Below are 27,578 nucleotides of genomic sequence, written 5' to 3'. Positions count from 1 at the left end.
ATGGGCTTGCTCCAAACAGTTTATATAAAGGGGAATTTGACTGATGCCTTGCAAAGGGGCTGCAAAGGTACTGCAGTGTAGCTCCACCTCAGATGAGTTAGGAGACCAACATGCCAGCACTAAACATCTGCTGTCCCTTGCTCAGCCACTTCTTATCAGCAGTGGCAGCAGCTTCAGCACTGGCAGAGGAGCGAAAGAGTCACAGGTTGCTGTGCTGGTAAAAGAAGATGCACTTCAACTATACCCATTGGAGTATTTGTTTGGATAGCTAAAGCTGACACTGCCCCCGTACACATGAATAAAACTTAACCAAACAAAATCTGCTTCGGACTTTGTGTTGTTTCAGTCTCATTTTATGTTTTTGTACAGCGGTTTCTGTGTGGTGACGCCAGAAAGGAGGGGGGAGGAGAGGGTGCAACAGCGATCGAAAATCCAGGTTGCTCTGTGGTGTAGAAGGGAGAGATGAGATGTATTAGGGTGTTGAGACTGCTCATTGTCCCCTAAAGTTAAAAAATGTCTACAGCCACAGCCCCAGGCACCAGGCACATCCTGGGCAGGGCAGTGGGGAGCTGGAGCCTGACCCTGCTGTGGCTTTGCTGGGGCAGGGGCAGGTGGCCCCAGGGGACTTGCTGTTCCTGCCTGTCTGGATGTGCTCAGCACAGACCAGACACCACATCCATCACTCACTGGCCTTGGCAGCGTTACGATAGCAGCCCCTTAGATTTGAAGGGCTCAGCTGTAAGACTCAGTAAGTATTACTAAAGCGAGACGGTTTGCCTCGAGGTATCTCTGAAATACTGACCTTGCCTTCCAGTATGAAATAATCCCTCTCTCCAATGTGCATTTTCACAAATCTGTATTTGTAGCCACATTGTGTTACACGTTTGGCATCCAGGTGATGAATTTCTAGCAGTGGGGACTCTGCTGCCAGCTTTCTCTTTTTGCAGACAGAACTGAGTTGTACGAAGTTACCGTGTATTTCAGGCCAATCTTGCCTTGTTTTCCCATTGTCCACATTACTTTTAAAGAACAGAGTGACCACAAGCTAACTTATTTGTCTAGAAAATGTCATTTGTTTGGTCATAAACCAAGACAAACAACAATCTATAAAGCCCTATCACTCATTTAACAACAGTGGGGTATTTTTGTTCTCTCTACTATGCAGCAGACTTAACAATGTGGTACATTTCCATTATTTCTGAAATATGTATGTATTCCTCAAACATGAGCTTGCAGTCAGAGTTAGACACCTGTTATTTATTTTGGAGGATTTTAAGGGTGATGGGACATGTCCCTGCAGCTGGTTGTTCCCTGCGCTGGCATCTCAGCTCTATGAACTATGAACTCCAGTGCAGAGCATGAACACATCCTAAAAATAGGTGGAAGATCAGGCAGCGTGTGCAGAGACCAGCCTTCTCTTTGTTCTGATATATCCCATCCTGTTCAAAATTAACATCATTTGATGGGGCAAGCTGCTGCTCTGGCCTGTTTGTCTGTCCTGGCCCTATTATCTCCTCAGTCTTTTCCAGCTTTGCCAGCTTCTGTAGGTCTGCCTCACTGCTCCTGGTAGACATCAAGTTGACTTGCATGGGAGGTTGAACTTTTGCCAGAAGTGCTTCTTGACAGTTTAATACAGTCAAGATGACTGTGTTTCTCAAAGTGCCTTTATTCATGCAATAATTCAACATTGTTTATACCTGTGAACATGAATTGTAAATTGTTGGGTTTGCTAAAATAGCCCATTTACCATGCTGAGGCAAATAGTTTACTGAGAGAAGTGCCTAAGAGAGCACATAATTCCAAAAGATATCTTAGTACAAATCAGAGCCCACAGATGTTTGCAAAAGTGAGAGAACAGACTAAATAAGGAGAGGAAATTTTTCTGATAACTTATCCCAGCACTGGCTTCTTTACAAGCAACAAACAGAATATTATAGCTGACCCAGAGCTGCCCACTATGTGTGAAATGCTATTTGTGTATCGCAGATTACACTGTGGGACTTCAGAGCTGTCATTCCTAATTTAACATGTACCTACATGTCTAATAGATACCTCCATGAAGCTTTTATCTACCTAATGGCTACTGTGTGGCCACCCTTAATCTCCATCAAAGAATGAACATGGTTGTTGGGCCAGGGTGTGCTGGCAGAGTCAGTGGGACAGGTAGCAAAATCACAGCTCATGAGATGCATGATGTCCTGGTGGAAAGCAGCCGTGTGAGTCCTGGGTGGTGGCCAGGCTGAGAAGCAGATGATGGAAGATGAGCAGAGCTGGATGATGAGAAACTGAGAAGGCTTCTTCAGGCTTACAGTGCCAGGATGAAACATGCTTATGTCTGGGTTGGAGGCGATGAGCACTTTGGTCCAACACCTTAATCCCTAGTGGAAGCTGCATGAAGGAGGAAAGTGAGAAGGTGTGGTGAACTGGACCCTCAGTGCAGATCTGTAGCGGCACTTTACAGTAATATGTTACTTCTGGCTTAAATTCCCTTACGTAGAGAAGCACAGTTCCTGAAGTTCATATGTTGTGAGGAGAGAGCTAGACTTCCTCCAGAGCTGCTGGAAACCCTTACTACACATGTGCAGCTGAGAGGAATATGGCCAAACTCTCCTAAAACCTGCCCTCCTGACTTTTACAAAGTGCTATAGAAGAGTGTTTCAAGCTCCCAAGGAGAGCAGCAGTTACTTCAACTTTGTGTCTAGCTGTGTGATTGGAGTGGCCAGAGTATCCTTCAAATATATTGTTTATCCTCAAAATTAGCCATTTGTTAAAGTCAAGCTTGTTGGTAACTGGAGTTCCTCGACAGTTGCCGATGCAATTAAATTGAGAAAATATTGAATTGAGAAGTGTGGCTTCAGCTAAAAGAAGAATTAATAGGTAAGAAAGAGAGAATGCTGGAGGAAAGTATTTTTTTCTCTCCTGATGTTGGGAAAGGAAAACTATGTGTTTCCACCATTGTCACAGGCCAACAGAGTCCTGTTCCCCAGGATGAGTCAGCAGTTTGGAGCTCTGATGACTGAAAAGCTAGAGGATGCTGCCAGAAGTTGGATATTGCCTCATAAGGGCCATCCAGAAAACAGGACTGCTAGGCTAATGTGCTGTTTATTTCAATATAATTTCACTTTGCTGAGGTTCTCATTTAGTTGGTCAAACCTGAAAACAGGAACTTGATTTGCCTGAGGACTCATTGCAAAGTGGCAAGGGTGAGGCTGCACCAGAACGCCTTACACCAAAACTGTGATCAAACCTCACTGCTCAGCTGCTGTCAGACACTGGCATCACCTCATCTCATGGTGTGAAGAAATGACTTCATAGGTGCCTATGAAACTTCTGCCTGGCTTTTCTGCATACCTGAAGCTCCCATAGTATGAGTTTGAGCAGCTCTTCCTTGCGCTAGGTGTCCTCTGCTTCGTGATGGGGATACCTGTGCTTTTGTCTAGTGTCTTTGAAGGGTTTGAAAGGGTAGCACTGTTCAGTCCATGGCTATTGCACACCAAGAGGAGTTGGTTCCCAGACTGAAACAAAGCTGGAAGAAGTTGAAGTGGGGAGGGCAGATGAGACAGCAGAGTCCTGCTGTACGTGATAGCCTACTGCAAGGGGTCCTCACCTAAGCTGCTGGCAAGAGGAGCCAGAGCAGGCAGATCCATTCATTCCCTTCCTGGCTTCTTGGAGTCCTAAAGACTCCCACCAGCCATTGGTGCTACAAGTTACCCTGACAAAGACACTGGTTTGCTGTTTGAAGTTCAGTCTTCTGGGCAAGAGACCTGTGTGGACTTGCTGTCCAGACAGTCCAGCTTGCTGGCTGCTGTCATTTTCTGTGTCTCCTTCCCCCTGTCTCTGTTCTCCCTGACCCCTGATCTACCTGGTCCCTCCCTTATCTAAGGTGCCCATTTACTTGTATACTCCCAAGTCAGGGAACGCCGGCATCACACTCTGGGCTGCGTTCGTGTAGATATGGGTGAGTCACTGCTGCTTTTGGGGCCCACTTTGAGACTTCTTACAGGAGCAACGACAGAAAGGCCAGGCTGGTGGCTACCATGGAGGTGGCTTGGCCACCACTGAAGCAGCAGGAGCCACCGATTGCTGGCTTGGGTTTGGGTTAATTGACAACATGTGTGGTACATCTGGCCAGCATGGGAATGGGGGTCACAGGAAGGAAGCAGAGAGCAATTTTTACTAGCAGTCCTGGGCCATTTGGTTTTCTCCCTAGGATAAATGCAACCTGCCATATGAAGATCCCTTCAAGAGTGGAGCTCTAAGCTTAGTTGTCTCTGCAGCTCCATCACCTCTTGAGAGAGTGCCACAGCCCTGTCATCACTAAGGAGGCCACCTGGGAATGGCGTTTTACAGTGAGCAGCCACTCGGTACACCACATAGATGCTCCAAGGAGTGGAGACCGAGGCTTAGGCCTCACATGCCCAATTCATTTGCAGTTTTGCCTCTTCTGTTTTTCTTAATGAAGTTAAACATTGAATCCTTTTATTTTTCCACCCCGTAGTGTCACAGCTTCAGCAGAAGTGGGGCAGGCTGTTGCCCCATACAAGTGAGGAGCTTAATTTTTCAAGTATTCCTCCAGGCAGTGAGAGATGTGGGGCTGAATCTCTACAGGCCCACACAACCCCTTCCAACCACTTGAGCAAAAACCAAAACTGTTGGTAGGTCTTGCAAGGCTGTCACGGGCCTTAATCTGAAGGAGCAGCCAAAGGTGGTGACGTTCAGGGTGGATCCAAAGTGGGCAGAGCCACCTCTGCTCTTCTGACAGCCTTAGTGCTTCCTCTAGGTGAGCCCACACAGCTCCTTGCTGTGTGCACTGGCTGGTTTGCATCCACTCCTGAGGCTTCCAGCTCTCCCCATAAATGTTTTCCCCACAGGGCCACAGATTTCAAGCCAGTGACCAGGTGGCTCAAAGCATGTCACCACAATGCCTCCTATTTAGGTGCCCAAATCCTCTGCTGGATCTTGCTCAGGACTTGTCTGAGCATCGTGTCTGCCTTTCTGCACTTTCAGCAAAGCTGTGTGAAAACCACTTTCAAGAGAAGATAGGAAGTTCAGTCAGATCCACAGGAATCATGGTCAAAGTTTCCTTTCACTTTTCTCATTAGAAAATTCTACTATGGCTGTTTCTTTAGTATCCAGGTTTTCCCATAAATGCTGCATCTCAAATGACTCTGGAGCAGCAGCAGACGTAACATTTTTTCCATCACTGACAGTCCTTTGTTGTGAAGTTGTCCCAGAATCTGTTGAAGGCAGGTCAGCATCGGCATTTGGCGCCGTACTAGGACTATGGAAGCTCGGTAAACTCCACCGCTGAAGGTTTCTCTCCGGATCTGTTATGAAACCGGCTATGTTACTACCGGGGGGTTCATGTTTGGGCTCCCCTATCACAGTAGGAAGCGACTGATGCATGTCAGAGCTTGAGAGGTAGGTAGTAATTTCTGGGGGGAAAAAAGGGTGGTCCAGGAGAGACACATTTGCCTCAGTAAGGCTCCTCTGGAGCTTCTCTTCTGGCATGCTTGCCGTGCTCTCTGTTTGCAAATCTGGTCTGCCCAGCACATCAGGTGCTTTCTCCTTGGCTTCAGAGATGACGACCTCAGGAACTGGCTTAATTGTCTCAGATGAGATGTCACTGTCACTGCACTGTGTCTCGTTCCTTGAGGTTTCTGTTATGGGTCCAAGATCTCTGCTACTATGAAGTCTGCTACTTCTGTCAACTCCTTCGTGTTTCTTCTTGAAGCTTGAGGTAGAGTGTCTCCCTCTTGTGTGCATTTCTTGCAACCGTCTGATGTGGCCCTTTTCATCTGCTGGGAAAAACACTGAATTCTCACTAGTCTGCCGACTGTAGCGCCGGTGAGATGGTGACGAAGGGCCCTCGTGGACACTGAGGAATCTCTTGACTCTTCTCAGCACTGATCGTTGTCTTCGGTGTTTCTCCTCTTCCCAGGGCCACTCTTCCCCATAGAGGAATTCAGTATCCGCCAACCTGCCAAATAAAGCCAGATAGTAGGTGTCATGTACAGATAGGAAGCATGTGGTCTATGTACACATATATCCTGTTGTCTCAGCAGGAACTCAAGCCCCAGTGTGTCCCCAAGGAAGGGCATGGAAGGGGTGAAAAAGTGGTAAGGGTGTCAGGAAATAGTGCTTGTGCCTTTGGATTGGCTGGATCACCCAGAAAGCTCTCCATGTCTTGGTGTCTCTTCTCCTGAGGACCAAGCTGTAAGGGCATCCAGGCAGGCACCTGGTCCCATTTCATATTTGGGCTGCAGCCCTCTGCAGCAGCTCTGCATGCTTAGGCTTGTATTTATGGTGAGCAAAAGGGGAGAAAGAAACCCTGCTCAGCCTATAGGTACTTTTTCACGAGAACCTTTCAGCCAAAAATAACGACAATGAAAAAGCTGCTCCTGGAAGTTTAGCGTGATGGTTTCAAAAAATGTTGGAATTACTCAGATGGCCAAATCTCACTTACTTCTGGGGCATGACAGTGTGTTTGAAAGTCCCTCCTGTACCTGGTACAGGTACAGCTTCGATGGTTCATGAGAACGACTATTGCTTCATCTTCCAGGAATTCAGTACATATTACTGACTTGGCGCACCCCAGAAGACAAGTCAAACTGGCCCACTGGGGCCTGTCCTAAGGGCAAGGTTGGCGAAGGGGCTTGGGCCAAATCTGAGGTGAGGAGCACGTGGAGGCTTCATTGATCTGGAGGGACAGCGGAAATTCTTCCAGCATATGTGAAGATGTTGGCCTGAGGGGACTGAAGAAGACTTTGGATTTGGGCTCAAGTTTTATATATTTGCTTTTGACTTGAATCTTGTTTTTAGTGTCTGCATAAGAACTACCCATTATTTTTAGAGAGATGAACAGAAAAACAGTTCAGAGAAGAAAATAATTAATAAAAAAGTCAACACATCAGAGCTGCTTGCATTTCACAGGGGCTAACATGGAGCTGTTTTTCATTCACTTCTCCTTCAATTTTTTTGTGTGAAGTGCTTCTTACTAAAAAATTGTTTACGGAGTTAATAATGTTTCTTCCTTTCTTCACCACTTTTTCTCCTCCTAGGAATTGCAGTAAAAAATTTTATATTCTATGGGCTTTTCTTCTTTACTGTTTTACTTCTTTTCTTTTGGCCATTTTATAGCTTTTCAAAAGGGAAATAAATTCTGAAAAGGCTGTGCATGATAAAAGGAACTCATATAAACCATTGTTCTTTGTACCAGAATGCATGCAAGAATGGAAAAATAAGAGGAATAAAAATAAGAAAACACCAGTTTCTAAGCCAAACGAAGCAAAAAATTAAGCACCTTTTATTTTGACAAAGGCTGGAAAACCTTGGAAAAACAGAGAAATTCTTGAGATAAGTTTTAAAGTTAAAAAAATGGCTAATCTAAAGTTTTAAACAAGATTTTCAGATGAAAAGTTATACTTGCCCTGTTGTTTGTTCAGGCAGTGGTATTTGGTTTGTGGTGGTATTTGCACTTACTGGCATATTCATACAGCATGTCATGAGTGTTTAAACTCAATGGCTTCTGAGCTGACTGGCCTATCACTGATTTCTGATACAGATCCTGACAACATGGGGAAATCCTGTATCCTCTATATGTTTCTTTATAATGATAGTTCCTGTGTTGATCTCTGCAATTTACTAATTTTCTTTGTCTCTTCACAAAATCTGGTTACTCCAACTTCCATGCCTAGATTGTTAGCCAATGAAAAGTCATATAACATTTAAGATAATTTTTTGTTTATCTTCACAAAACTCTGGACTGGTTTTAGCCATCATCTGCTGACAAAACAAGTAAAGGAATATCTATTTTGCTAGCTGGAGGATGTATGAAGAAGAGGTAGTAAATAAAAAATTAGTAAGAAAAGCCAGTCACTGCCTTAAGGTGCCATCCTGCACTCAGTGACTATCAACAAACCCTCCCTGCAAATGTGCTCTGTTTTTTAATTACATAATTTAAGCAATGGGTGCACAATTTGTGTGAGCACATGGACCACTGGAGACATCATCCCACCAACACCAGCCTCTCTATGCCCTGCCAGTAGCATCATTGGTGATGATGCTGAGGGTGGTCATTTTTCTGATGGTGTTAAAGACCCTTAGTGCCACTCACCCCATTTCAATAGTTGATCCAAGGAATGAAGGAATACAGTAATCAGCAGCAGCTTTTGTGTACGGTGGCCGGGCAGAGGAATCATTCCAGTAAATATCTTTCTCCATCCTCGGTAAGTTCATGTGCATCTCGTCCACCGCCAGAAGTGAGACCTTAGATTTTTTTGGTATAAATCATGTCACTTTCAACATAGTACAGTATACAAAATAATCTGCTTTATATTCCTTGGGTCAACATTTCTTTCAGAAGCCCTTTAAAATAAGCTGTGTATGCTGGCATGGGCATTGGGAAAAGACTCAGCATTATAAAATACACCCCCTATACCCTCCTATACTCATAAAAGCATAAATTTTATTGTAACTTGAGTCTTTTATGCTGCAAAGATATTTGTGTCAGATCTAATTCCTTTCCTCACACTTGATGTAGTTAAATGGATTTATGATCCTCCATGTGCTATGGGAAGTCTGTGTAGAGTATAAGCTGTGCTTCTTAAAATGTCCAGAGTTTGAGAAGCTTTCTGACACACTTTGTCCACATTTTAAGATATTCAAACCCAAATATATGACGATCCTGTTCTAGGGCCTTCCAATATATTTTATACAAAGAGCTCTGAGGCACCGTAGCACAAGCAGCCTGAAGTGGTGCATCTTCACGAGCATCTTCAGCAGCGGCAAGGCCTTTCCCACCCCCGCACATACCTCCATGACTTGGTTTGCTTCGTACGCTGTTTTGCTTGCCCTGCTCTGGCTCTCTCTAACACCTGGGCTCTGCTTTGCAGGCTTAGCGGTCCCCAGCAGACGTGGGGTCTGACAGCAGCTCAACCTTATGCTTGGCTCTACTGCAAGGGCAGCAGTGGGTGCCATGGGACCTCTTCATGTCTTTGGGCTCCTTCATGACACGACTGACAGACAGGGGCTGTTTGGGAACTGGGGTTATCTGCAATATATCTGTACCTTGGCCACCTCACAGCTCCTGCCACTGGGGACGCTGGCTCCTGTGCTGCCCACAGATGCTGCTGTGGGCGGCAGCATCTCAACACAAATAATGATATGGGCTCTGCTTATTAGTTCAGGGCCCTGCTTGGTCTTTTTGATCTCTTTACTGCATTTTTTAAAAGGAAGATTCATATGCAATATTGTAATCTCTAGACATTTAGATTAGCAAACCATGTTTGCATCTCTGTGGGAATAGATGGCTTTTGGATTTGCAGGATTGACCTACATTATGTGTTTTTCCAGGCATAAAGTGAGCTTATAGTTTGAGGTCAGCTGTTTGCATGTTTAGTCGGGCATCAAGAAATGCCAGATACCTAAATCAGAATGCATTATCTTGTAAAAATAAAATCTGGGGATCACAGCCATAGATACTCCTTTGGGGAAAGAATTTGTTTTGATGATGTTGGCTGCCCTTAATTTGTACCATGATATAAGAAATGGGGTTAAATGTAATGATAATCCATGGTACCGTAAAGCTGCAAGAAGCAATAACAACAGCAACCTGTAAATTTCTATCGATGCACCAGTTAGTTTCAAAGTCATCATCATCTTCTCCAAATGGATTAATAAGTTGTTCAGCAACCTGAAAGGAAAATGAGATGGTGAAGAGAGGTTGGCATGCCATATCAGGACCGCTGCTGCAGAGAAAATAGGATCTGATTTTTCTCTCTCTCCCTGCCTGTCACTTGCAATCATAGCATGAGCTCCTGTGTGATGATTTTGCCAGCCCAACGAAGGAACAGCTTGCTTTCCCTATGGATTCATACCTCGCTGCCTTGTTGATGCTGTCAATCATGATTGTCTGTGCTGGCCTACTGGGAATGGAGACATGTCTGGGCCATGGTAATTGTCACATAAGATAGTCATTACCTTTCCTTACTGTTGTCTTGGGCTGATTTAAATGAACGGTTTAGCAGCTGGGGGCTCTGTTATTGCATTGTGGTCTACGATACTTCACCAGGCCATTCCTGAGCCCCGCAACTGGAGTCTGCCAGAGGAAGTACAGCTCACCCCTCCAGCTCAGTCCTCAGCCCCTGCTTCTTTATCAGGGGTGATGCTGATGGCATCCCTCTGCAGCTTTTCGGGAAAAGCAGCCCACCAAAAGACTTGACTCAAGTGAATGCTGTGCATCATGGTAGCCAAAGCCAAGAGACAGGATCTGAGTTTGTTGTTTAATGAAGCCTGCTGTTTTGTTTTTCTGTACATGAAGTGGTTAAAACTGCAGGGCAGAAGCCCATCCTGTGGAGGAAACAACTAACAGTGAGCTCAGGCACCTTTGTGGTGAGGCACCTTAATCTGGGAACTAGGCTGGGAAAGGAAACCTCTCTGGCTGCCCATAGCCTCATAGCCCTCCAAAGGAATAAATAAATAAATGGAAAAACAACCAGAGACTTCTCTTCTCCTGACATCCTCTCCCCTTCATGCTTTTCTCCTTCTGTTTGTCTTGTTAAACCCTGGTTTTGAAGCTGATCATGCTCTTGCTGACCCTTCCTGCTGGTCACCAGGGTCATGCACAGGAGCAGTGACCAGGTCCTTGGTTTAACATGGATATAGGTAAAGCAACTGTATGATTAAACAGCCCTGCTCATAAACCTAGCTGTGGACAGCTGACTTGTAATAGTAAGGCAGTCACTCCCTGGCTATTTATTCCTATGTGCCTCTAGGTTGTACCAGTGGGTAGGCCTTCGCTGACTCTTCTAGGCCAGGATTTCCCAGGCCAGTGGTGGAAGATGGTGAATGAGCTGCTGAGCAAACTGACATGACAAAACCCCCACATAAGGCAGAAAGAATGAAAAGGAGACAGGGGACACCTCTGCTCACACTCATTGACCTGCCCCATGGCATTAAATTTGGGGTGAAGCTATAGAAGTTCTGCAATAGCAATAAGGCAGAATGCAGAAGCCAGGGAAGGTACTGGACCAGATCAGTGTAAACTGAGGGATCACCGCCCAGAAATTCACTGTAATACCTGTCACATGAACTAAAAATGTCAGCAGGGCTGGGACAGAGGGAATGGCAGTGGTGGCCTTTTTCTTGGCTGACCTGGTCCTGTGATATAAGACAGGACTTAGTTTTCTGCAAAGTAAAGTAGTACTGGGCAACTAAGCCCTGTATTTGGACAGCCCATCTATCCCTGTAATGAAAATGGAGATTTAGAAGTGTCTCACGTGATGGGAAAATTTGCCCCTGTATTTTAGGTATAACAAACCAGGCCCGAGGCCAAAGAATGAGCTCAGTTTAGCCATCATTTCTGAGGAATTGCCAAGTTACTGGAAGTCAATAGCTGGGGGCCATTTCTGCAGCCTGGCAGGCAAAGCCCAACGCACTCAGCAGGAAACCGGCTGTAACCTTCAAGACAGAAATATCCTGACTCAGGGGCACTGCAGGCTCGGACAAACCTCCGGTCTGAGTGAGCACCGCCAATATTAAATCAGCTTTTTAAAACCACTTTTTCTCCCTTTCATTTTCTTATGCAGAAGGTTTTTCAATTTCAATGGCATCTTGTACCTGCCATAGACAGGAGCTGGCTGGGAGCCCTGAGCCTAACTGGAAGAGATGCTACTGACAGCCTTGGGTACTAATGAAGGGGAAACGATTCCCCCCTCGGTAGCACCAGCAGGGCAGTCAAGAGAAACAGCGTAGAGTTTCGTAACCCGCTAATAAAACCTTGGAAGACATTGCCTAGAGATAGAGCCCCACACTTCTGCAGGAGCAGTGCACTTCCCCAGCCCTGCCAGCCTCCCTTCCTCTCTCCTGCTTCCCCTCCAGGCTGGTCCCTGTGTGGCAACCCCCTTCTTCACCCTGGCCCCCGCTCGCAATTTCCTAGGACACAGGACTAGAGGAGCTTGCCCTACAGGCACTTTACTGTCTCCTGTGATCTGCCAGCTTGGTGTGCTGCCCTCTCTACTCCGCCGTTTGGAGTTGGCTGTGGGAAGGGAGCTCTAAAACTGGCCAATTTTGTGCAATTATAACCTAACAGAAAAGCTAGCTCCAAGTTTCCAGCCATGATTAATAATCCTGAAGGGAAACCTTAATGCACATGGACTCTAATATACCAATTTGCTTTTTATTCAAAACTTTTTTCCAGTTAGCCTACCTTGATACTCATTGCAGAGGAGAGGACCACCGTGGGGTATGTGGCTTAATTACTCAACTGTTGATGGCGATAGGTTAACTGACCAGGCATCAATTAGCTGATGGGTAGCATCCAATTCCTTCTATAACTCTTCTTTTTAATGAACGTTTTTATGTGGCGGGGTTGTAACCAATATTGGCTGTCACTGTTTGATAGCCCTCTGGAACTGGAGACCTTTAATTGCCTGCATCTGATTAAGTTAACGGCAGATACTAAAGTCTGGCTTTGATCCTAAGAAGAAAGTATGATTCAGTCCCTTTCAGCCTATGCCAGGTCTGCAGCAATATTTGCCCATCGCACAGCAGAGTGGAAGAAAGTGTGGATTTGTAGTTTCTTTTTTTTTTTTTTTTTTAACCTTTCATCTGTCATTTTATAATCCAATAATCCAAGTCCTGGGACCCGATTTTGCTGGAGTAACACTTCCTTAGGGAGGTATAGCTGCACTGGTCCTACGAAAATGGGCTCTTTCAGGTTCTCGACTGTTTCTTACTGTAAGATCTGGCAGGTAGAATTAAAAATGTATCTGGATTATGTTTCCTTATAAACACAGGACACTTTGGGCTCAATGCAGCTTTTCTGTAACTTGATTAATCTTTGGCGATTTTACAGTGTGCCACAAATCTGACCCTTTGACTTCAGCTCTGACACCTTCCCCAGCTTCCTTAGGGAGGGTTCCCCCATGGCCCTTACAGAAAGCTAGTTTACCTTTAGCCATCCTGCGTAGAAGAAGAACTGTAACAGCGTGAAGATTGGAATGTAAAGATCTAAGTCATGTCCCTGATACCCTTGGTCAGTATCCAAAAATTGGCGCCCTATCAGGCAGGCAAAGAAAAAAGTATAGACTGCGAGCGTAACAACCTGCAGAGAAAAAAACTTCATTGAAATCATGCAATCATACAATCTCATGCATAAGGCAACACATAACCAAAGGTGTCTGACTGCCTTTCGCCATATAATTTACAAATCTGCAGCGAGATATTGCAAATAGAGAGGCCACAGGAATAATTATAGCCAGGAAGAACACCCAGGAAACATAAAAACATTTAAGTGCTTCCCTCCCCTTTCCCAAATTATTCAAGGCCTTCAAAACATTTCCACATTGAATATAACTTAAATAGTTAGCCAGGCATCCATAGTCATGTGGGAGTCAACAAGTGTTCAGCAGCTCAGAGACTCTGGTTGAGTCCATGGATGTCCTGCACCAAACTCCCTTTTATGGAAACGGTGTTTCAAATATTGTAAAGGATAATGTCTCAGTACCTGGGTATAGACCAGTGGAATTCCAACCCAGTCATAACCAAACAAAAGACTACACCAAGATCGGTACTTGTTCATCTCCTACAAGGAAAAAAAAAAAAACAGGAAGAAAACAACTCCCAACAAAGTAAAATTGCATCAGGTCCAATTCAAAATTATAAGTCTTGTGTTTGATTCATTTTTGCACATGTAAAAAGACAGGAAGATAAGAAAGTGTAGTGTATATAAACTGATATAATAATTATATCCTGTACCCTATTGTCATGTTTGAATATTCACTTAGTTTATGGAGTTGGAGAATAGTACGTATTTCTTCACAAATTACCTTTTGTTTCTATCTTATCTACATTCTAGTGATACATGAAAGAGAATATATTATATCATAAAAAGATGTTTGACCACTTCATGAAATATTCAGGGAAATTATCTTCCCTGAAACTGATATTAAAATCTTCAAAATGTCAAATTATTCTCATTTTTTTTTTTCCTGCAGCAATGGAACAAGTATAAATTTACAACAACATTACAATAATTTTTTACTCATCAATTTGTTGCTTCAGTTAATACCTTCTTAATCATATAAATACAATCCCAGCGATCTGCTGCTGTGTGTGCTTGAGTGTATACTGGTACAGAGAAAAGTGGTGCAAATGTTGAGAAAGATCATTTTGATGACACTGGAGAGCTGTGTGCACTAAATCAAACTATGTAAGTGAAAAGCTACCGCATAGCAATTTCAGATTAGTTTTCTGTAGATTTACTTTCTCTACTTACGTTCATCAGTGCCTGAAGATCTACACTGTCTCGAATTCTTCCCTCTTTTCGTGCCTTCGATGCCAAATTTCCAAACCAGACAAATGGAACCCAGTATTTAAGGTGGGGAGACTTAAGGTCATCAAAAATTTTTCTTTCATATCTTGTCATAAAACCTAGTTACATAAAAAAAAATACTTCAGTCATTCTGTGCAGTCAGTGCAACCGATGTTGTACATTTTTAATATGTTTGTATTTGTTTATGTGTTATTTGCATAAGACTATGCAAAACACTATTTATAATTCTAACTAGTAGCCTCTTCTGTTTTTTTTTTTAGTATTTTCCGTCAGGATAGGTCTTGCTTGCAACAACTTATTTTTGCAATAACTACCTACACAAAATCCCTCTTGATCAATATATGCAATCTGACTGCTGACATATTGTAGATACATATAATACTAAGAATTGTACAAATTACTCCCTAATTTCATACTCTCAGAAAAGTAAGGAACTGGATACATCAGTCAAGAAACTATAACTTTCCAGAAATGATGGCTTTTAGCAACATTTCAACATATGTTGTAAGGGCAGTTACTTGACCTTCTGATTGTGATGATTTTTGTGTTAATCTGCAAAGCAGTGAACAAGCGACAGAAGATGTAAGTGCATGCATGAAACAGAGCTCAACAGAGACCGTGCCTTCTGCCAGCAAAACACTTCCCTGCCAGATTGTGTTTCATGTTTTCTTTGGGGTTACGGAGGCGTGCAAAGAGATGGAAAAGGAACCATGCCCAGAAATCCCGCTGCTAGCGGGACACGGGGCCAGACGACGTGCTGAGGGGCTCTAGGCTGGAGCTGCTCTCTGCCTGGCGCTTTGCCTGGCCGGGTGCTGGGAAGGTGTGATGTGTCCTGCAGAGTTCCCCTGGCCCCACGAAGCCCCGCTCCCCCTGCTGCGAGCGAGTCCAAGGTCAGAGAGCAGGGCAGCCAGGGCTGTAGGGACAAAACCTGCCGCCCAGCAGCTCGCTGCCCGGGACTGACACAGAGGTGACTGGTTTTGTAGCAACACCTCCACTGCATCGGGCTTTGAGGGTGAGAAAGCTCAGCCCTGCTGTCCTCCTTCCACCCAGCCTTTGAGAAAAACAACCTCGGAAAATTCACGAGGGGGAATGTCACATTTTTCTTGGTCAGAATCCTGGATTTTCTGGGGTTGGAGCAATCTTCAGGTTTGAGGGATCTGAGCTTTTGCTCATGTGTGTCTGTGTGTCAGCTACTAGGGTGGGTATAAGGCTTCTTTTGTTGTGTTGGCATTAGCTCCAAAACAAGACGAAGTTAGTAATAAGGCAGCCCTAAAATAGGTGGCTCGGCCAATTAATTACAAAGTTTGAGTGCTGAAAATTCAATAAAGGAACTTGAAGCAGACAGGACTTATTTTCTAGTCTCCAACTAGTAACTAAGTATTGGCCCATTATTGCTAATATTGCTAAAAGTACATGAAGTGACAAAAAGAAAAATATATACACACACAAACTCAGTTATGTTTTGTATAAAAATGTGAATAGGGTAAAATGAACATGCCACTGTTGTACAGTTGCAACAAGTCAAGGTATGAAACACTGCAGCTACCGGGAAGGAACACAGGGACAGGACAGAACATTCTGTGAAAGATGAAAAGTTCAGCAGCAAGACACAGTACTCCTGCAGTATCCTGGAATTTGAGAACAGAATAAGATATAGCTTTGAAAAGATCCTTCATCAGTTTGCAGCCAGTTCTCATAAACAACTGCACAGAAATAATCAGGCAACAAGACAAATTGACCTGCTCGTCATGACTCCTGACTCCTAAAAGTCAGTCTTTCAGGCTGCCTTTGATTTTTGGCTGCCTAGCCTGCTCATTACGGGACAGGAGAAGATGTTTCTATCAGGCTGAGACAGACAGAGAGAATAGCAGAACATTGACAGTCTGGAGTAAATGCTGGACGCAAGTCACTTGAGAGGCTCTGGAAAGTCATTATCTGGAAGGACACAGCCTGAGGGGTCACAGAGAACAGCAAAGCTCCAGGGATCACTTCAGCTCTCCACTTACACTGAGTACCTTTTTGTTAAGAAAAGCTCAACAAAGCCTTGTTCTTTTAACAATAACATTCAAATTGTAGTAATTTTTAAAGTTAAGGTGCTTGTGTTTATATTAATTAAATATTGTCTTTGATGAATGTTAATAATGCCTAGTATTCTTCTCACAGAAGTTATTAAACAATTCTAGATTGCTCTTACTTCTGATTAAGGTTATAGCAATACAAAAAATATGCACTTCAGAACTGCTTGCCGTTATTGCAGTGGTAAAGAAACACTTCATATTCCATCAAATACAAGGGAGAATATTAAACCTCAGTTATTAAAATTAGATGGTTTCTAAATATGGTCAGGCTATTTTTGGTCAAGAATATTCAAATAATTAACTGAGGAACTCTCCAAACAAGACTGTTGGTTTTGACAAACGCTGGAAGACTGGAGCAGATCCAGAAAACTGAAAATATTTGACAGATACTGTGCCAAGATCTTGAAAAGGATGATCTAAGGCATGACAGGGCACTGAATCCTTGTGAAAGGATGAAAAGCTTGACATGGGATCTACTCAATAAAGAATCAAAGGATACTAATGTGAGCAGTGTCAGCCAAAGTGATCTTATGGGAAAATCATTGATGAGAACACAAGCCTGGCTGGAAAAAATCGCTTGTGTTCTCCCTCAAGGGTTTTGAAGAGTATTCAGTTCTCCAATCAAAACAATGGTTTGAGATGTGACTGCTTCAGGGTACCCACATCAAATACTCTGAAGACTCTTGGTTTGAGAAGAAGGAACTGAATAGTGATCATCTCCCATGTCTCCAGAGTGCGCTAAGAACAGTCAGGCAGATAAAAGTTTCACTTTCTGCTTCTGTGTTTACATGGGAAATAATTAATTTCAGTACTTCATTCCAGTAGAAGGTTTGGAACCGTAAACTTCAGCTGTCCGTAGGCATTCATTTAGTTGGGCTCACACCTCGTGTTTCTCTTCAGCATTTCCTGTCAGCTGTTTGGGGCTGCTCTCTGCCCGTCTGCTGACTCATTACTCATGTTTTTTGAGACTTGTGCTCTTGAGCATCCAACTTCCCTCTGGCAGCCAACAGGGTTGGTATGCTCAAGGCTGCTGCTAGTCATTTGATGCTTACGCCACACATGCCGCAGCACTCAGCATCAAAACATCATGAATCTGCGTGCATCTGCTCCCTACAGCTCCATAAAGAACTCTAAAAAATGGGAAAGCTTTAGAAAAGAGTGAGAAGATCCAGCACTGAAGACTGTACCTTGTAGTGAGAAACTACAGAAGGTGAAGCTCCTAAGTTTATTCAAGTCTTTATGCACTATGCTAACAGGTAGCTTTTGAGAGAAAATAGTGTTTTCATATAAATAAAAGAATAACCCAAACCCATTAAAAAATCCAGTGATTAGAAGATGACTCTGTGCAAGTTCAGGCTACGAACAAAATTTCACTTTTCAACAGGGAGTTCACCATTGTGAATATCAGTTCACCTAGGATGTAGTCTCCATTATCCTTAGCTGAATTTTAAATCAGTGCTGGTTATATTCCTAGAAGTTATTATAGCTCAGTCAGAAATTGCAACATGATAAAGGATGTTGTGAGTAAGCTTTTCTGCCTTGTGTTATGGATGAGTCAGACTAGATTGTCATGATACTGTTTTCAGATTTGAAATCTATGAATTTAAGCAGTTCATTCGCTGAAAAGGGAAACGTGAAGCAATAGTTACGCTGTGGCAGTGCTTGGTTAGATAGCAAAATGGAGAATGGCACAAGTGGGTTCCATGAGGACTGTGCTGTAAGTTTTGGATCCTGCCATTCAGGTTCACATTAGATATTGTGCTCCCATGCAGTCTGACATGTAATGCCATGGGGAGTTAGAGAGGGAATAATTGCAGAGTACTTAATCACTGGATGTTAATAGGAGCAAACTATACCCTCAAGTGCTCAGTACTGCATCAACAAAGATTCTGTGGCGCAATGTGCATTAAAACCTACAGAGTAAGTACTGAAATCCACAGAGCTGATTACATTGCCAATACTTAGTTATACAGTTTATAGTAGAATATTTTCTACTGTATAGAAAAAAAAATCTTGTTTTCCTGTCTACAATTTTTGTACAACACTGCAACATTTTGTCTTTTTTGGAACAGATTGTCTTTAGCAATAGGGAGGCAGAGCTGGATTAGCTTGCTGGAAATGTTGTAATTTTCCAGTGTGTACTAGAAGCAGATTGCTGGGGAGAGTGACAGAAGCTTCCTTGTCCTCTCACAGGCTCAGGTAAACAGTTTTGTTGAATGGCACAAGGAAGAGAACTTCAAAATACAACTGAATCCAATACAAATGATTTCCTTTCAGTAAGATCAGTGCATTCTGCGTGGATTTTTTTTTAACGCTCGAAGCTTCTCACACATATTTGAAATGCATATATACATATACACGCTGCATATTTTAACCTGCTACAACTTTGCTTACTAACCTCTGCCAAAGGAATAATTGTAAGAAATACAAGATATTCAATAAAAAATGTATGACTTCTCCTATTTGGAACAGATCCGCACATCTCTGCACTGGTGTCCTACCCCTGACACTGACCATGCCATTTAGAAGGCACAGAATCACACTTTGCCTTTAAATACTCAGTAGTCAGTCCTTCATAGACAACAAACTCTTATACGATTAACTCTTCTTTCCCATCATCACACTCACTGTGTTATCAAAACAATCAACAAAATAAAGACGTGCTTAATACTTATTTATCTCTAAAAAACTGAGCTTCAGTTGAGGTGTTAAATTTAAAGAAAACACCTTGGGGGTTGGAGGTTTTTAAGTGTATTGTAATAAATCTATGACCTATGCAATCTATTTACAAATAATTGAGATAAAGCTGTACTTCCAAAGTGCCCACAGACTCTCTGATACTCAAGACAAGGTTATATCCTAGACAATGAGGCAATGCCATATAACAAGCCACCATTCCTCCTGCATCATGCTACAGTGCAACTACATTATTTTTCACCCTTTGGAGAACTTTGTACTGGCTCCATGTGCCTGTGTGTTCTTGGCAGGCCCATTGCCTCCATGATATCTGAAAACAGCTCCACATAAGAGCCTCAAACGCCTTCTGATTTCTATAGTGTCACTAGATAAAGACTTTAAGAGCATTAAAGATGCACACTTAAGGGCACTTCATGTAAGCCAGAAACGTTGCAGCTTAGATATGGGTTAGTTTGAGGGACATACAGGGACAAAGATGAAAGAAAAAAGAGTCCTGCTCCTTCCCTCCCCTCCACCTCTGAGGAAAAGGAAAGAAATTCTGGAGAGAAGGACTTGGCGTTACCTGCTCCTACTACATGGTCCATGGTGGGAAACCTTTTGTACACGGCTGTGCTCACAGAGCGAAAGATCAGCAGAGATGTTAAATTCACATAACGCATGAGAGTCCTCCTCAACAAGCGCCCATATTCATCTCTGCCCTGGACACAGCTGGAGATGAGGAACATCAGTCGATCTGGCCATGGCAAGTTCACAAACTGGTTCCACCAGCGATTCACCACCAAAGTAACATAGAAACCTGGGGGTTAGAAGGAAAAAAAAAGTCCAGTGCCTATCAGGATTTCTGTTTAGGTTACTTTATGTAAGTAAGTTTGTAAAGTGTTATTAATATCACTGAGCAGCTACATATCCCAGAATAAACGCAGTAAGTCACAACAACAACAAAAAAAACAGGTTGCAATCAATGCTTATCATTTAGTGGACACTGTAACTTAATGGCCTGTTCCAGCTGAATATCTCATACTCATGAACTTCCAAATATCCTCTTCTGTAGTAAATACTGAGTGGATTTAATACTTTAAAAGATATGGCACAATGTGTCAGTGTTAGTGGGCACTATCAACTACAGCACCTAGGGACATAGTTTAGTGGTGGACTTGGCAGTGTTAGGTCAATGGTTGGACTTGATCTTAAAGGTTTTTTCCAACCTAAATGCTTCTGTTATATTATTATATACATGTGCAGATATGGAAACCTTAGTCTTTTGTTGGTATATTAAGAACATGAACATAAATGTTGATGTGATAAATGCAACTCAAATTTAAGGAGACCTCTTGGAAGCTGATGATTTTATTGTGAGCCTCTAACCTCCCATATGCCCCTCAGCTCTGAAATATGTCCATGCATGGAGATTCAGAAAATGTCTGAACAGAGACAGCACTGGAGAATGTCACATATAACCAATACTTACCAAGCACAAAAGTTACCGGGATTTGTTCAGCATATTTGTCACAGTAAATTGATAATTTTTCAAAGAACCGTTTTTGGCTACCTGTAAGAAAAAATCTGCAGCAAAAATAAAATGTATCTGTCCTTTCATAATACTCTGTCACTAACTACAAAGTGCAAATATGTATAAATAATCAGGCATGTGCAATCGGAAGCAAACCTGGCTAATGTTTTCAAGTGAATTCTTAAACGTAAAGTGCTGAACACTTTTGGCACATAGTAAAGAAGTTGGAGAAAAAGACACTGTTATTCCCTGGTCTTTGCAGTTTTCTCATGACAATTTTGACTGGCACTACTAATTAGGATCAATATACCTGGAGAATTAGCTTGCCATCTCATACAGACCAAAGCCAACAAGAAGCCACAAGTCTGCAGGTAGAGCTTGCTCATTTTTCAGAGGGATACTTAATAAAAAGGCTCAGGGCTGCTTCAATTGCAAGAGATTACTAATCTCTAATTGCTCTTATTTGAAAATGCTACATTGGTGCAGTAGTTATTACTCTCACTCCTACAAAAATTTTCTTTTCCACAAGATTCAAAGCACAACAACAGTATTTATTTTGCAGTGAGGAGAATATTCACCAGGTGATAAAATATGAGTGGAGCATGGCAGCTTCTGCCCATGGAGAATGATATACAACAAGCTTAAATATAAACAATTATTTTATTTGTATAGATGAGTATTACAGTTATTATTTGATTTCATATAAAAGGAAAACATGACAAATTTTTGCCAAGTTTTGCTTACAATTCTGCAATAAAAAGTGCACATAGAAAGCTTTCCATGGTGTACTTACCATGGTCTTCAATTGCCTAGCATTTCAGTAAAACTACTAAGAGATTAATTTAAATAAATGTGTGACTCTGGTGTTTCTCTACATATTAATGTAATAATCTTCTTTCCAAATTTACAGGTATAGATTACTGAACACTTTGGAAAATTACTGGTTAATCACAGACAAACTGAACATCATTTTCTCCTTGCTTCACATAAAAAGCAAGCACTGAGGTCTAACTACAGATCAAGGTAAGAGCTGAATCATGATTTTGATGCTTCCGTGTAGTGTACTTCATCAGTTTAAAGTTTCTTATTGATATACTAATTGATGCATTGCCTCTGTCATACAGGTGTTTAATTCACACCTTGGTGGACAAAGAAACTCTCCTTCTAATGTGACCCTCCCAGATGCTGGGTGACACACAGGTAATAATCATGTCTGGTTTCCATATAGTTTTGCTTGGCCCTCTGCAAGCTTAAAAATAAAGTTTGCCACACTGTCCTAGCTTTAAGCATAACTTTGTGTTTCTTGACTATATAACCTGTCTCTCAAATTATTACCTTTCAGGATTGTTAAAGAAATTACCACTGAGCAACAGAAGATACAGTTCTGCAAGTAGAGTGAAAGCTCTGTACTTATCATTTAAAGCAGAGAGACATGTTCACTGCTGCCAACTTGACACCAGAATGATAAAAGCTATATAACATCATCTAGCTATGGGTGTTTATTTAGCCTAACTTCAGTAGGACAGTTCCTCAATACTGGGCTGAAAGTAGAATCAGCTGAATATAATTTTATATCTCATTTATACACTGCAGGCTTTCCCTGGAACATTAAAGTAAATGTGAAAAGGAATGGATATTAGAAAAGGTCCAAGGAAAAGACAACATTTATGTAGTAACCTCCCCCCCCACAACCATCATTCATCAGCCTAACACTATGAAGTGTGAAACTTCAGTACAACATTTATTGAGATGTGAATTGGAAAGAGTGTACCTGTATAATACACTTATCGCTGTGTAAAGAGTAGCAAAAACAATAAATTCTCTGTACAGCAATTTGTAGATGCTGCCTTTCCACTTTAGGAGTAATCTGTGAAATCCAAAGAAAGTGGCATTTGCTACTTTGCTGGAATAAGTGACTGTCATCGTCCTGGCAGGTTGTGCCTAGAAACAGTAGAAGAGAAGCAGGAAAGCAACAACATTTTAGACAGCGTATCCTAACCTGAATGCATAATTTTATAGATACATAGATATATACGCACATATATGCATATAATAGTATATGTATACATAAATACATGCTGTGTGCATTTATACATATAGAAAGAGAGAGAAATAAAAACTTGCAGTTACAAGCCGCATTGAGACATGCAGATTGACTGATGCAAGACAGCATTTGGGCTGTATCTCAAAGGTCACCCAAAAATGAGAGCCAGCGCTGAATGCGGCCGTCGACCTGGGTGGCAGTGGCAGGGACACTTTACACCTCTGAAGCCTCTGCTTATTCCCAGTTTGCTTCAATCTGGTGTCATCAAAGAAAAAGAAGGAAGTTTGCTTGGATTTTTCTTTCAAACCTTTGTCAGCCTTCCAGCAACAGGAGTAAGGCTAAATTGCACAAATGCACCTTCCTTTCCAGCCAGTATTTTTAGCTGGCTTTGGTAATTATGCTCATCTAAAGCCAAACGAGATCTGGAGACTGCCTCTTTCATTAGCGGTTGCGACAGCAGCTGAGATCATCTTGGGAACCCTATTATTTCTCGGCTTGGCAGTTGGACGTACTCATCAATACTTTGGCATTGCATGGCCGTGCTAAAAAAGCCACAGGGTTGCTCAGGTAGGTAGCATGTGACACAGAGTAATTATAGCAATACTAAAAGTATACAGGTAAATATTTTACACTTGTTTTGGTACTTGTTTACCCAGTGTAGGGAGATGTTACAGGAACTTTCATGTGCTTACAAAAAAACCCCAAATTCTAACTCCAAATGTGAATGAAAGCAGTTTAAACAACATGCATGAAAGGGAGTAACTAAGAAAAGCACAAAGCCTCAGGGTAGTTATTGTGCACCATAAATGTGATTCTTGCCTATATTTTCTTGATGCTGCTGTAGGCTATTTGGTCTTAGGAAAAAGAATGAACTCCTAGTTAATCAATGGCAGAGCATAAAGTAAACCATTAAAATCCAGGTGTAAAAGTGCCACTTTTTCTTTTAGTCACCAAGGGAATCAGCGAAGACACTGTAAGTCTTCTGTTGCTGACAGACTGTCTCTACTCATCTGCAGAAGAGATTTTCTTTTTTCGTTATTGTCTTTTTTTTTCTTTTTTTTTAAGAGGCATGGGTTTTATTCTTTAGCATCCAAATGATAGTTTTCCTGTTTCCGAGACTTGGCACAGGCCTTTACATTTTCTGTTGTTGTTGTTGAACTCCAAAAAGTTCAGTTCAGGAGCCAAACTGGCTGACTGGCATGCAGCAATGCAGTCCTGTCTGCTATAAAGCCTGTGGTCAGAATGCAACTCTTAAAAAAATGGAAGCAGAGCTCTCCGTTCTTCAGCAGAAACGGAGCCTTAAAAACAATGGGAGAAGCCTGTGGCTGGGCTACAGGGCAGGAATGGCCTAAAAAAATTCTGTTAATGATACACTGAGTTTCCTGAGATCACTGTAGGAGGTTTTAGTCCTTGCCATTGATGTTGGGGAGCACATATGTTCAAGCATTATTGTCAAGCAGTGTCTATCTCCCCACTAATATCCAATTTGTAATGGAAACTTCCAGTGTGTAGGGACTTAGATATAGAGAAGGTACCTGACAACGTGAGGGCTTATAGCTTGGTGGGAACCCGGACCCCCAGTGTAACATGGTGCAATGATTAGAGGATGAAGTTAGACAACTGCAGTTGGAAGTAAAACTTAAATCGCTAACTGTGGGAGCAACCAAATATTGGAGCAGGGGTCTGGATGGACACCCTGTGGTTTAGGATCTTTAAGATGACAGCAGACAGTTTGACAAAAGATGATCTTCAGGAAGAACTCACATAGCTGGGACATCCAGGTGATGGGGGCAAAAAGGCTTTGCTGGTCTCCTCTGATATCTGGACATCTGTGAAACTTTCTGTTCAGTTCTTTCTGTCATGGGCCATGGAGGGAACAAGATTGCCTGCAGCACCCTCACAGCATCTGCGGTGATTAGGGTCAAACCCATGGCTCTCAGTTTCTGCATATGGGGTTCAGGAAGGAGTCATCCTTCCAAGCATCAGTGACTGGATGATGCCAGAAACTGGCCACTAGCTGAGCTGGACAAAAGTGGTCCACCTCCTCTACGGAGCTGCATCAAATCCTGTCTTGAAATGCCTAGTGGATGGGATTTGGCCACAAATGCAGAGCTGTGATGATGATGGGACTAAGAATATTTCACCCACATTAGACTGGGAAATTAGAGTTTTCTCCAAAACATGCAATTTGCTTGCTTGATTCAAGCAACTGTATTTCACTTAATCAGATTCCAGCCATCTCTCTTAGCACTTTACTCAATGCCCTTATTTCTGAATAGAAACTTCATATTAGCTTGGGAGGCAGCTTTTTCTTTCTATCTCTGAAGTGGGCAAATAAAAGTGGGACTGATACAGCGATATTGGGCTTCAGTGCCTTGTTTTCCTTGCCTTGATCCTCCTGTGATGCACTGTGTTTTAGTTTACTGCTAAGCAAATGTTTTACTGAACATTTATCACAGGGTTCATATAGGGACTTCAGGGTAATATAATGTAATATCCTAAAATATACATTAGGTCACATTATGTGATCTAAGAACCCTTTAAACTATATGAAGCTATGAAAGAGCTATGCCTGATGACACTTGACAACATACCAAGCACAGATTTAAACCTGCACTTGTGTTTTTTCCTCTGGGAACAACTACAACCACTTGGGTACAGCTCTCCACCCCCCGCAATGGGAAGTTTTGGCCTAAAACTTTGCACTAGATCTGGTTCTTGCACAGTGGTCGCAAGCCCTTGGTTCACGGGCAGCGTGCTGGCTGAGAGTCCTTCCAACATTACTTATGGTCACAGGAAATTAAAAAGCTAAAACTGAGATGGACAGGAAGAGCAAAGCATAATGTTGCCCCCCAGCACATTCCTCCCTGAGCGCTGGTTTGGCCCGAGCCACAGAAGGACAGAGAGCATTAGATTAGATACCACAGGCACTGGTGTCATGGAAGACTTTCCTGTTAATTGTGTTGCCCGTAACTTCATTAGCAGACATAGGGCTAGGCTTTCTGCTGGTATGGATATGCAAGTTTTGAGGACATAACAAAAACTATGTCCATTTTCCGCCTGCAGAGACTTTGTCTCATATCTGTGATGCTGCTTTTCCTTTTGTTCAGAGTTTGTTCCCTCTCTGAAACTTTATCAAGTACAGGCTGAAATGTGAGTTATATATTACACCGCTTTTGCTAAGATCATTAGAAGCCTTTAGGTATAAACACCTAAAAATAAAATATACCCCCCCCTCCCCAGATATTGAGCCCAACGGTAAATGGGATTTTTGCCTGTCTGAGAATTTCAGGATGCATAAGGATTCAGAGAGAAACCACAGTAAAAAATAACAGCCATCAGTTTTTCCTTACTGACCATGAAAGGCACATTACAGAATGTATAAATAAATAGTGCCTCTGCGCAGACCTACCCCTTGTCATTGTATCACCTTAATTCATGGTTTCTAGCATAGTAGAGAAATTGAGCAAGAGAGATTTGAGTTAAGCCAACTACAAAAGCATATTAAGTTCACGCTATATCCACTGACCTGCTATGTTGATTCGGCAATCCAAGCCTGGAGACAAATCCCGGACCCTTTCGCTTTCTCAGACGTTCCAAACAAAGTCCCCTTCGGGTCTGCAATAGTCACCTTGCTCTTCCCTTAACCTGAAGCAAGGGGTTGCTGCTGCCGAGACCCAGGAGGAGTGGACTGACAAGAACAGGGGTTAAAATGTCTTTCCACTTCTGGAAGTCTGTTTTTGCCAAGTACTCTGCCCTGTCAGTTACAGAGGGAACAAACACAAGCAGCAGCAGCAGCAGCAGCTGCTGATCTTGCTCTTTTCTAGTCTATAATTATAACGCCACTTGCCATCGGAAGGACCCCTTTCATTTGCATGAAGAATCTTGTGACGGTTTGGCTGGCACCTCTAAGTTTTCTATATTTTATTTCCCATCCCCAGAGCAGGAGAGACAAGAAGGGAGTATTTTTCTCTGAGACTTCTTTTGAAAAGGTAGATCTCTTTGAGCCAGCCCTGTGAAGGCACATCAGTGAACAGCACTGACTACATCTGAATGGGAAAACTGGAGATGACTCCACCCAACCTGGGACTGTGCCTCAGGTGCACCTTGATCCCACCATGGAGCACACCTTTGCTGCATTGCTGATTCAAATTGGGAAATCAGAATGTCAGTGTGTGCTGTAGAAATTACCCATCCCTCCAAATAAGCAGAGTTGATGCTACCAAAAGTCACATCAGAATCTATGAACCCAGTCACAATGATACATTTCAGCATGCGAAAGCCTTTCTGTAACCGGATGAACTGCACAGGGCTTCTTTGCCTCTTTTTCTCTGTAAAAGGAGATGAACTCCGTCTTTTATGACCCATGGCATTAAGAGGGAGCTGTAAACAGTGATAGACTGTGAAAGACCAGGAGATGTCGTATAATGTTGCCATAAATCTCTACGGAGAAAGAAATAATGTGACTGTGAAGTAAATAAAGAAAATTGCAGGGGAAGAGAGTAAGCAAGATTTATAGATTTAATACATTTTATGATGAAAGGCTTTTTCCCCCAGCCTTTGTCCCATTCAGCTATTTGAGACCACTTATTTAATTAAAACTCTCGGAAAGAAAATCAGCTGCTGCCATTGCTTTCCTTTCTTCTCGCTGGCAATGGCAGAAGGAAGACACTTTGATGTCAAAGCAGGCGAGACATTAGACTGTGGCATGTGTGTGTCAGGCAGTGGCCTGTGGCAAAAGATGACAAATCATTTTAGCATTCAGTGACTTGGCATGAAGAAACATACTGCCTGATCCTATTACAGTCACTGCCCTCTGCAAGGAAAACTCCTAACAACGGGGATATTTTAAGGTCACTGGTAAAATAATTACTTAGACCTAAAACATTTTTCTTTGCTGAGTATAATAATTTG

General features: G+C 42.5%; 1 protein-coding gene across 3 annotated transcripts; it reads right to left on the bottom strand.

The window, feature by feature from the left end:
- Positions 1 to 72: 72 nt before the first annotated feature.
- BEST3 (bestrophin 3) lies at positions 73 to 26,407 on the bottom strand. 3 transcript variants are annotated; one of them, XM_082075940.1, is made up of 10 exons: positions 26,194 to 26,406; positions 22,392 to 22,561; positions 20,579 to 20,673; positions 19,673 to 19,906; positions 14,279 to 14,433; positions 13,508 to 13,585; positions 12,953 to 13,105; positions 9,614 to 9,694; positions 8,117 to 8,268; positions 115 to 5,980 (listed from the first exon to the last, which is right to left on the bottom strand). In XM_082075940.1, the coding sequence occupies exons 2-10, from the start codon at positions 22,541 to 22,543 to the stop codon at positions 5,074 to 5,076; spliced, it is 2,007 nt and encodes a 668-aa protein (XP_081932066.1). In that variant the 5' UTR covers positions 22,544 to 22,561; positions 26,194 to 26,406; the 3' UTR covers positions 115 to 5,073. The 3 variants fall into 3 exon arrangements, with proteins under 3 accessions (XP_081932067.1, XP_081932066.1, XP_081932068.1); XM_082075941.1 differs by lacking the exon at positions 13,508 to 13,585 and having other exon boundaries at positions 73 to 5,980; positions 26,194 to 26,407; XM_082075942.1 differs by lacking the exons at positions 20,579 to 20,673; positions 22,392 to 22,561 and having other exon boundaries at positions 138 to 5,980; positions 26,194 to 26,404.
- Between the last annotated feature and the right edge of the window lie 1,171 nt (positions 26,408 to 27,578).

Source organism: Streptopelia decaocto (genome assembly GCF_964273445.1).
Source record: "Streptopelia decaocto genome assembly, chromosome: 1".
In the NCBI taxonomy this organism is placed as follows: Eukaryota; Metazoa; Chordata; class Aves; order Columbiformes; family Columbidae; genus Streptopelia; species Streptopelia decaocto.
This window is presented reverse-complemented; position numbering and strand designations above follow the sequence as displayed.

Excerpts from the sequence above, each read along its gene's own strand:
- BEST3 (XM_082075940.1), bottom strand. The coding sequence starts at position 22,543 with ATGACAGTCACTTATTCCAGCAAAGTAGCAAATGCCACTTTCTTTGGA. Across the intron at positions 13,586-14,278 it reads ATCTTCAGGCACTGATGAAC|GAGATGAACAAGTACCGATC; the intron begins GTAAGTAGAGAA and ends TTTTCCTTGTAG. Across the intron at positions 8,269-9,613 it reads GCATCGATAGAAATTTACAG|GTCTCACTTCTGGCGGTGGA; the intron begins GTTGCTGTTGTT and ends AAAAAATCTAAG.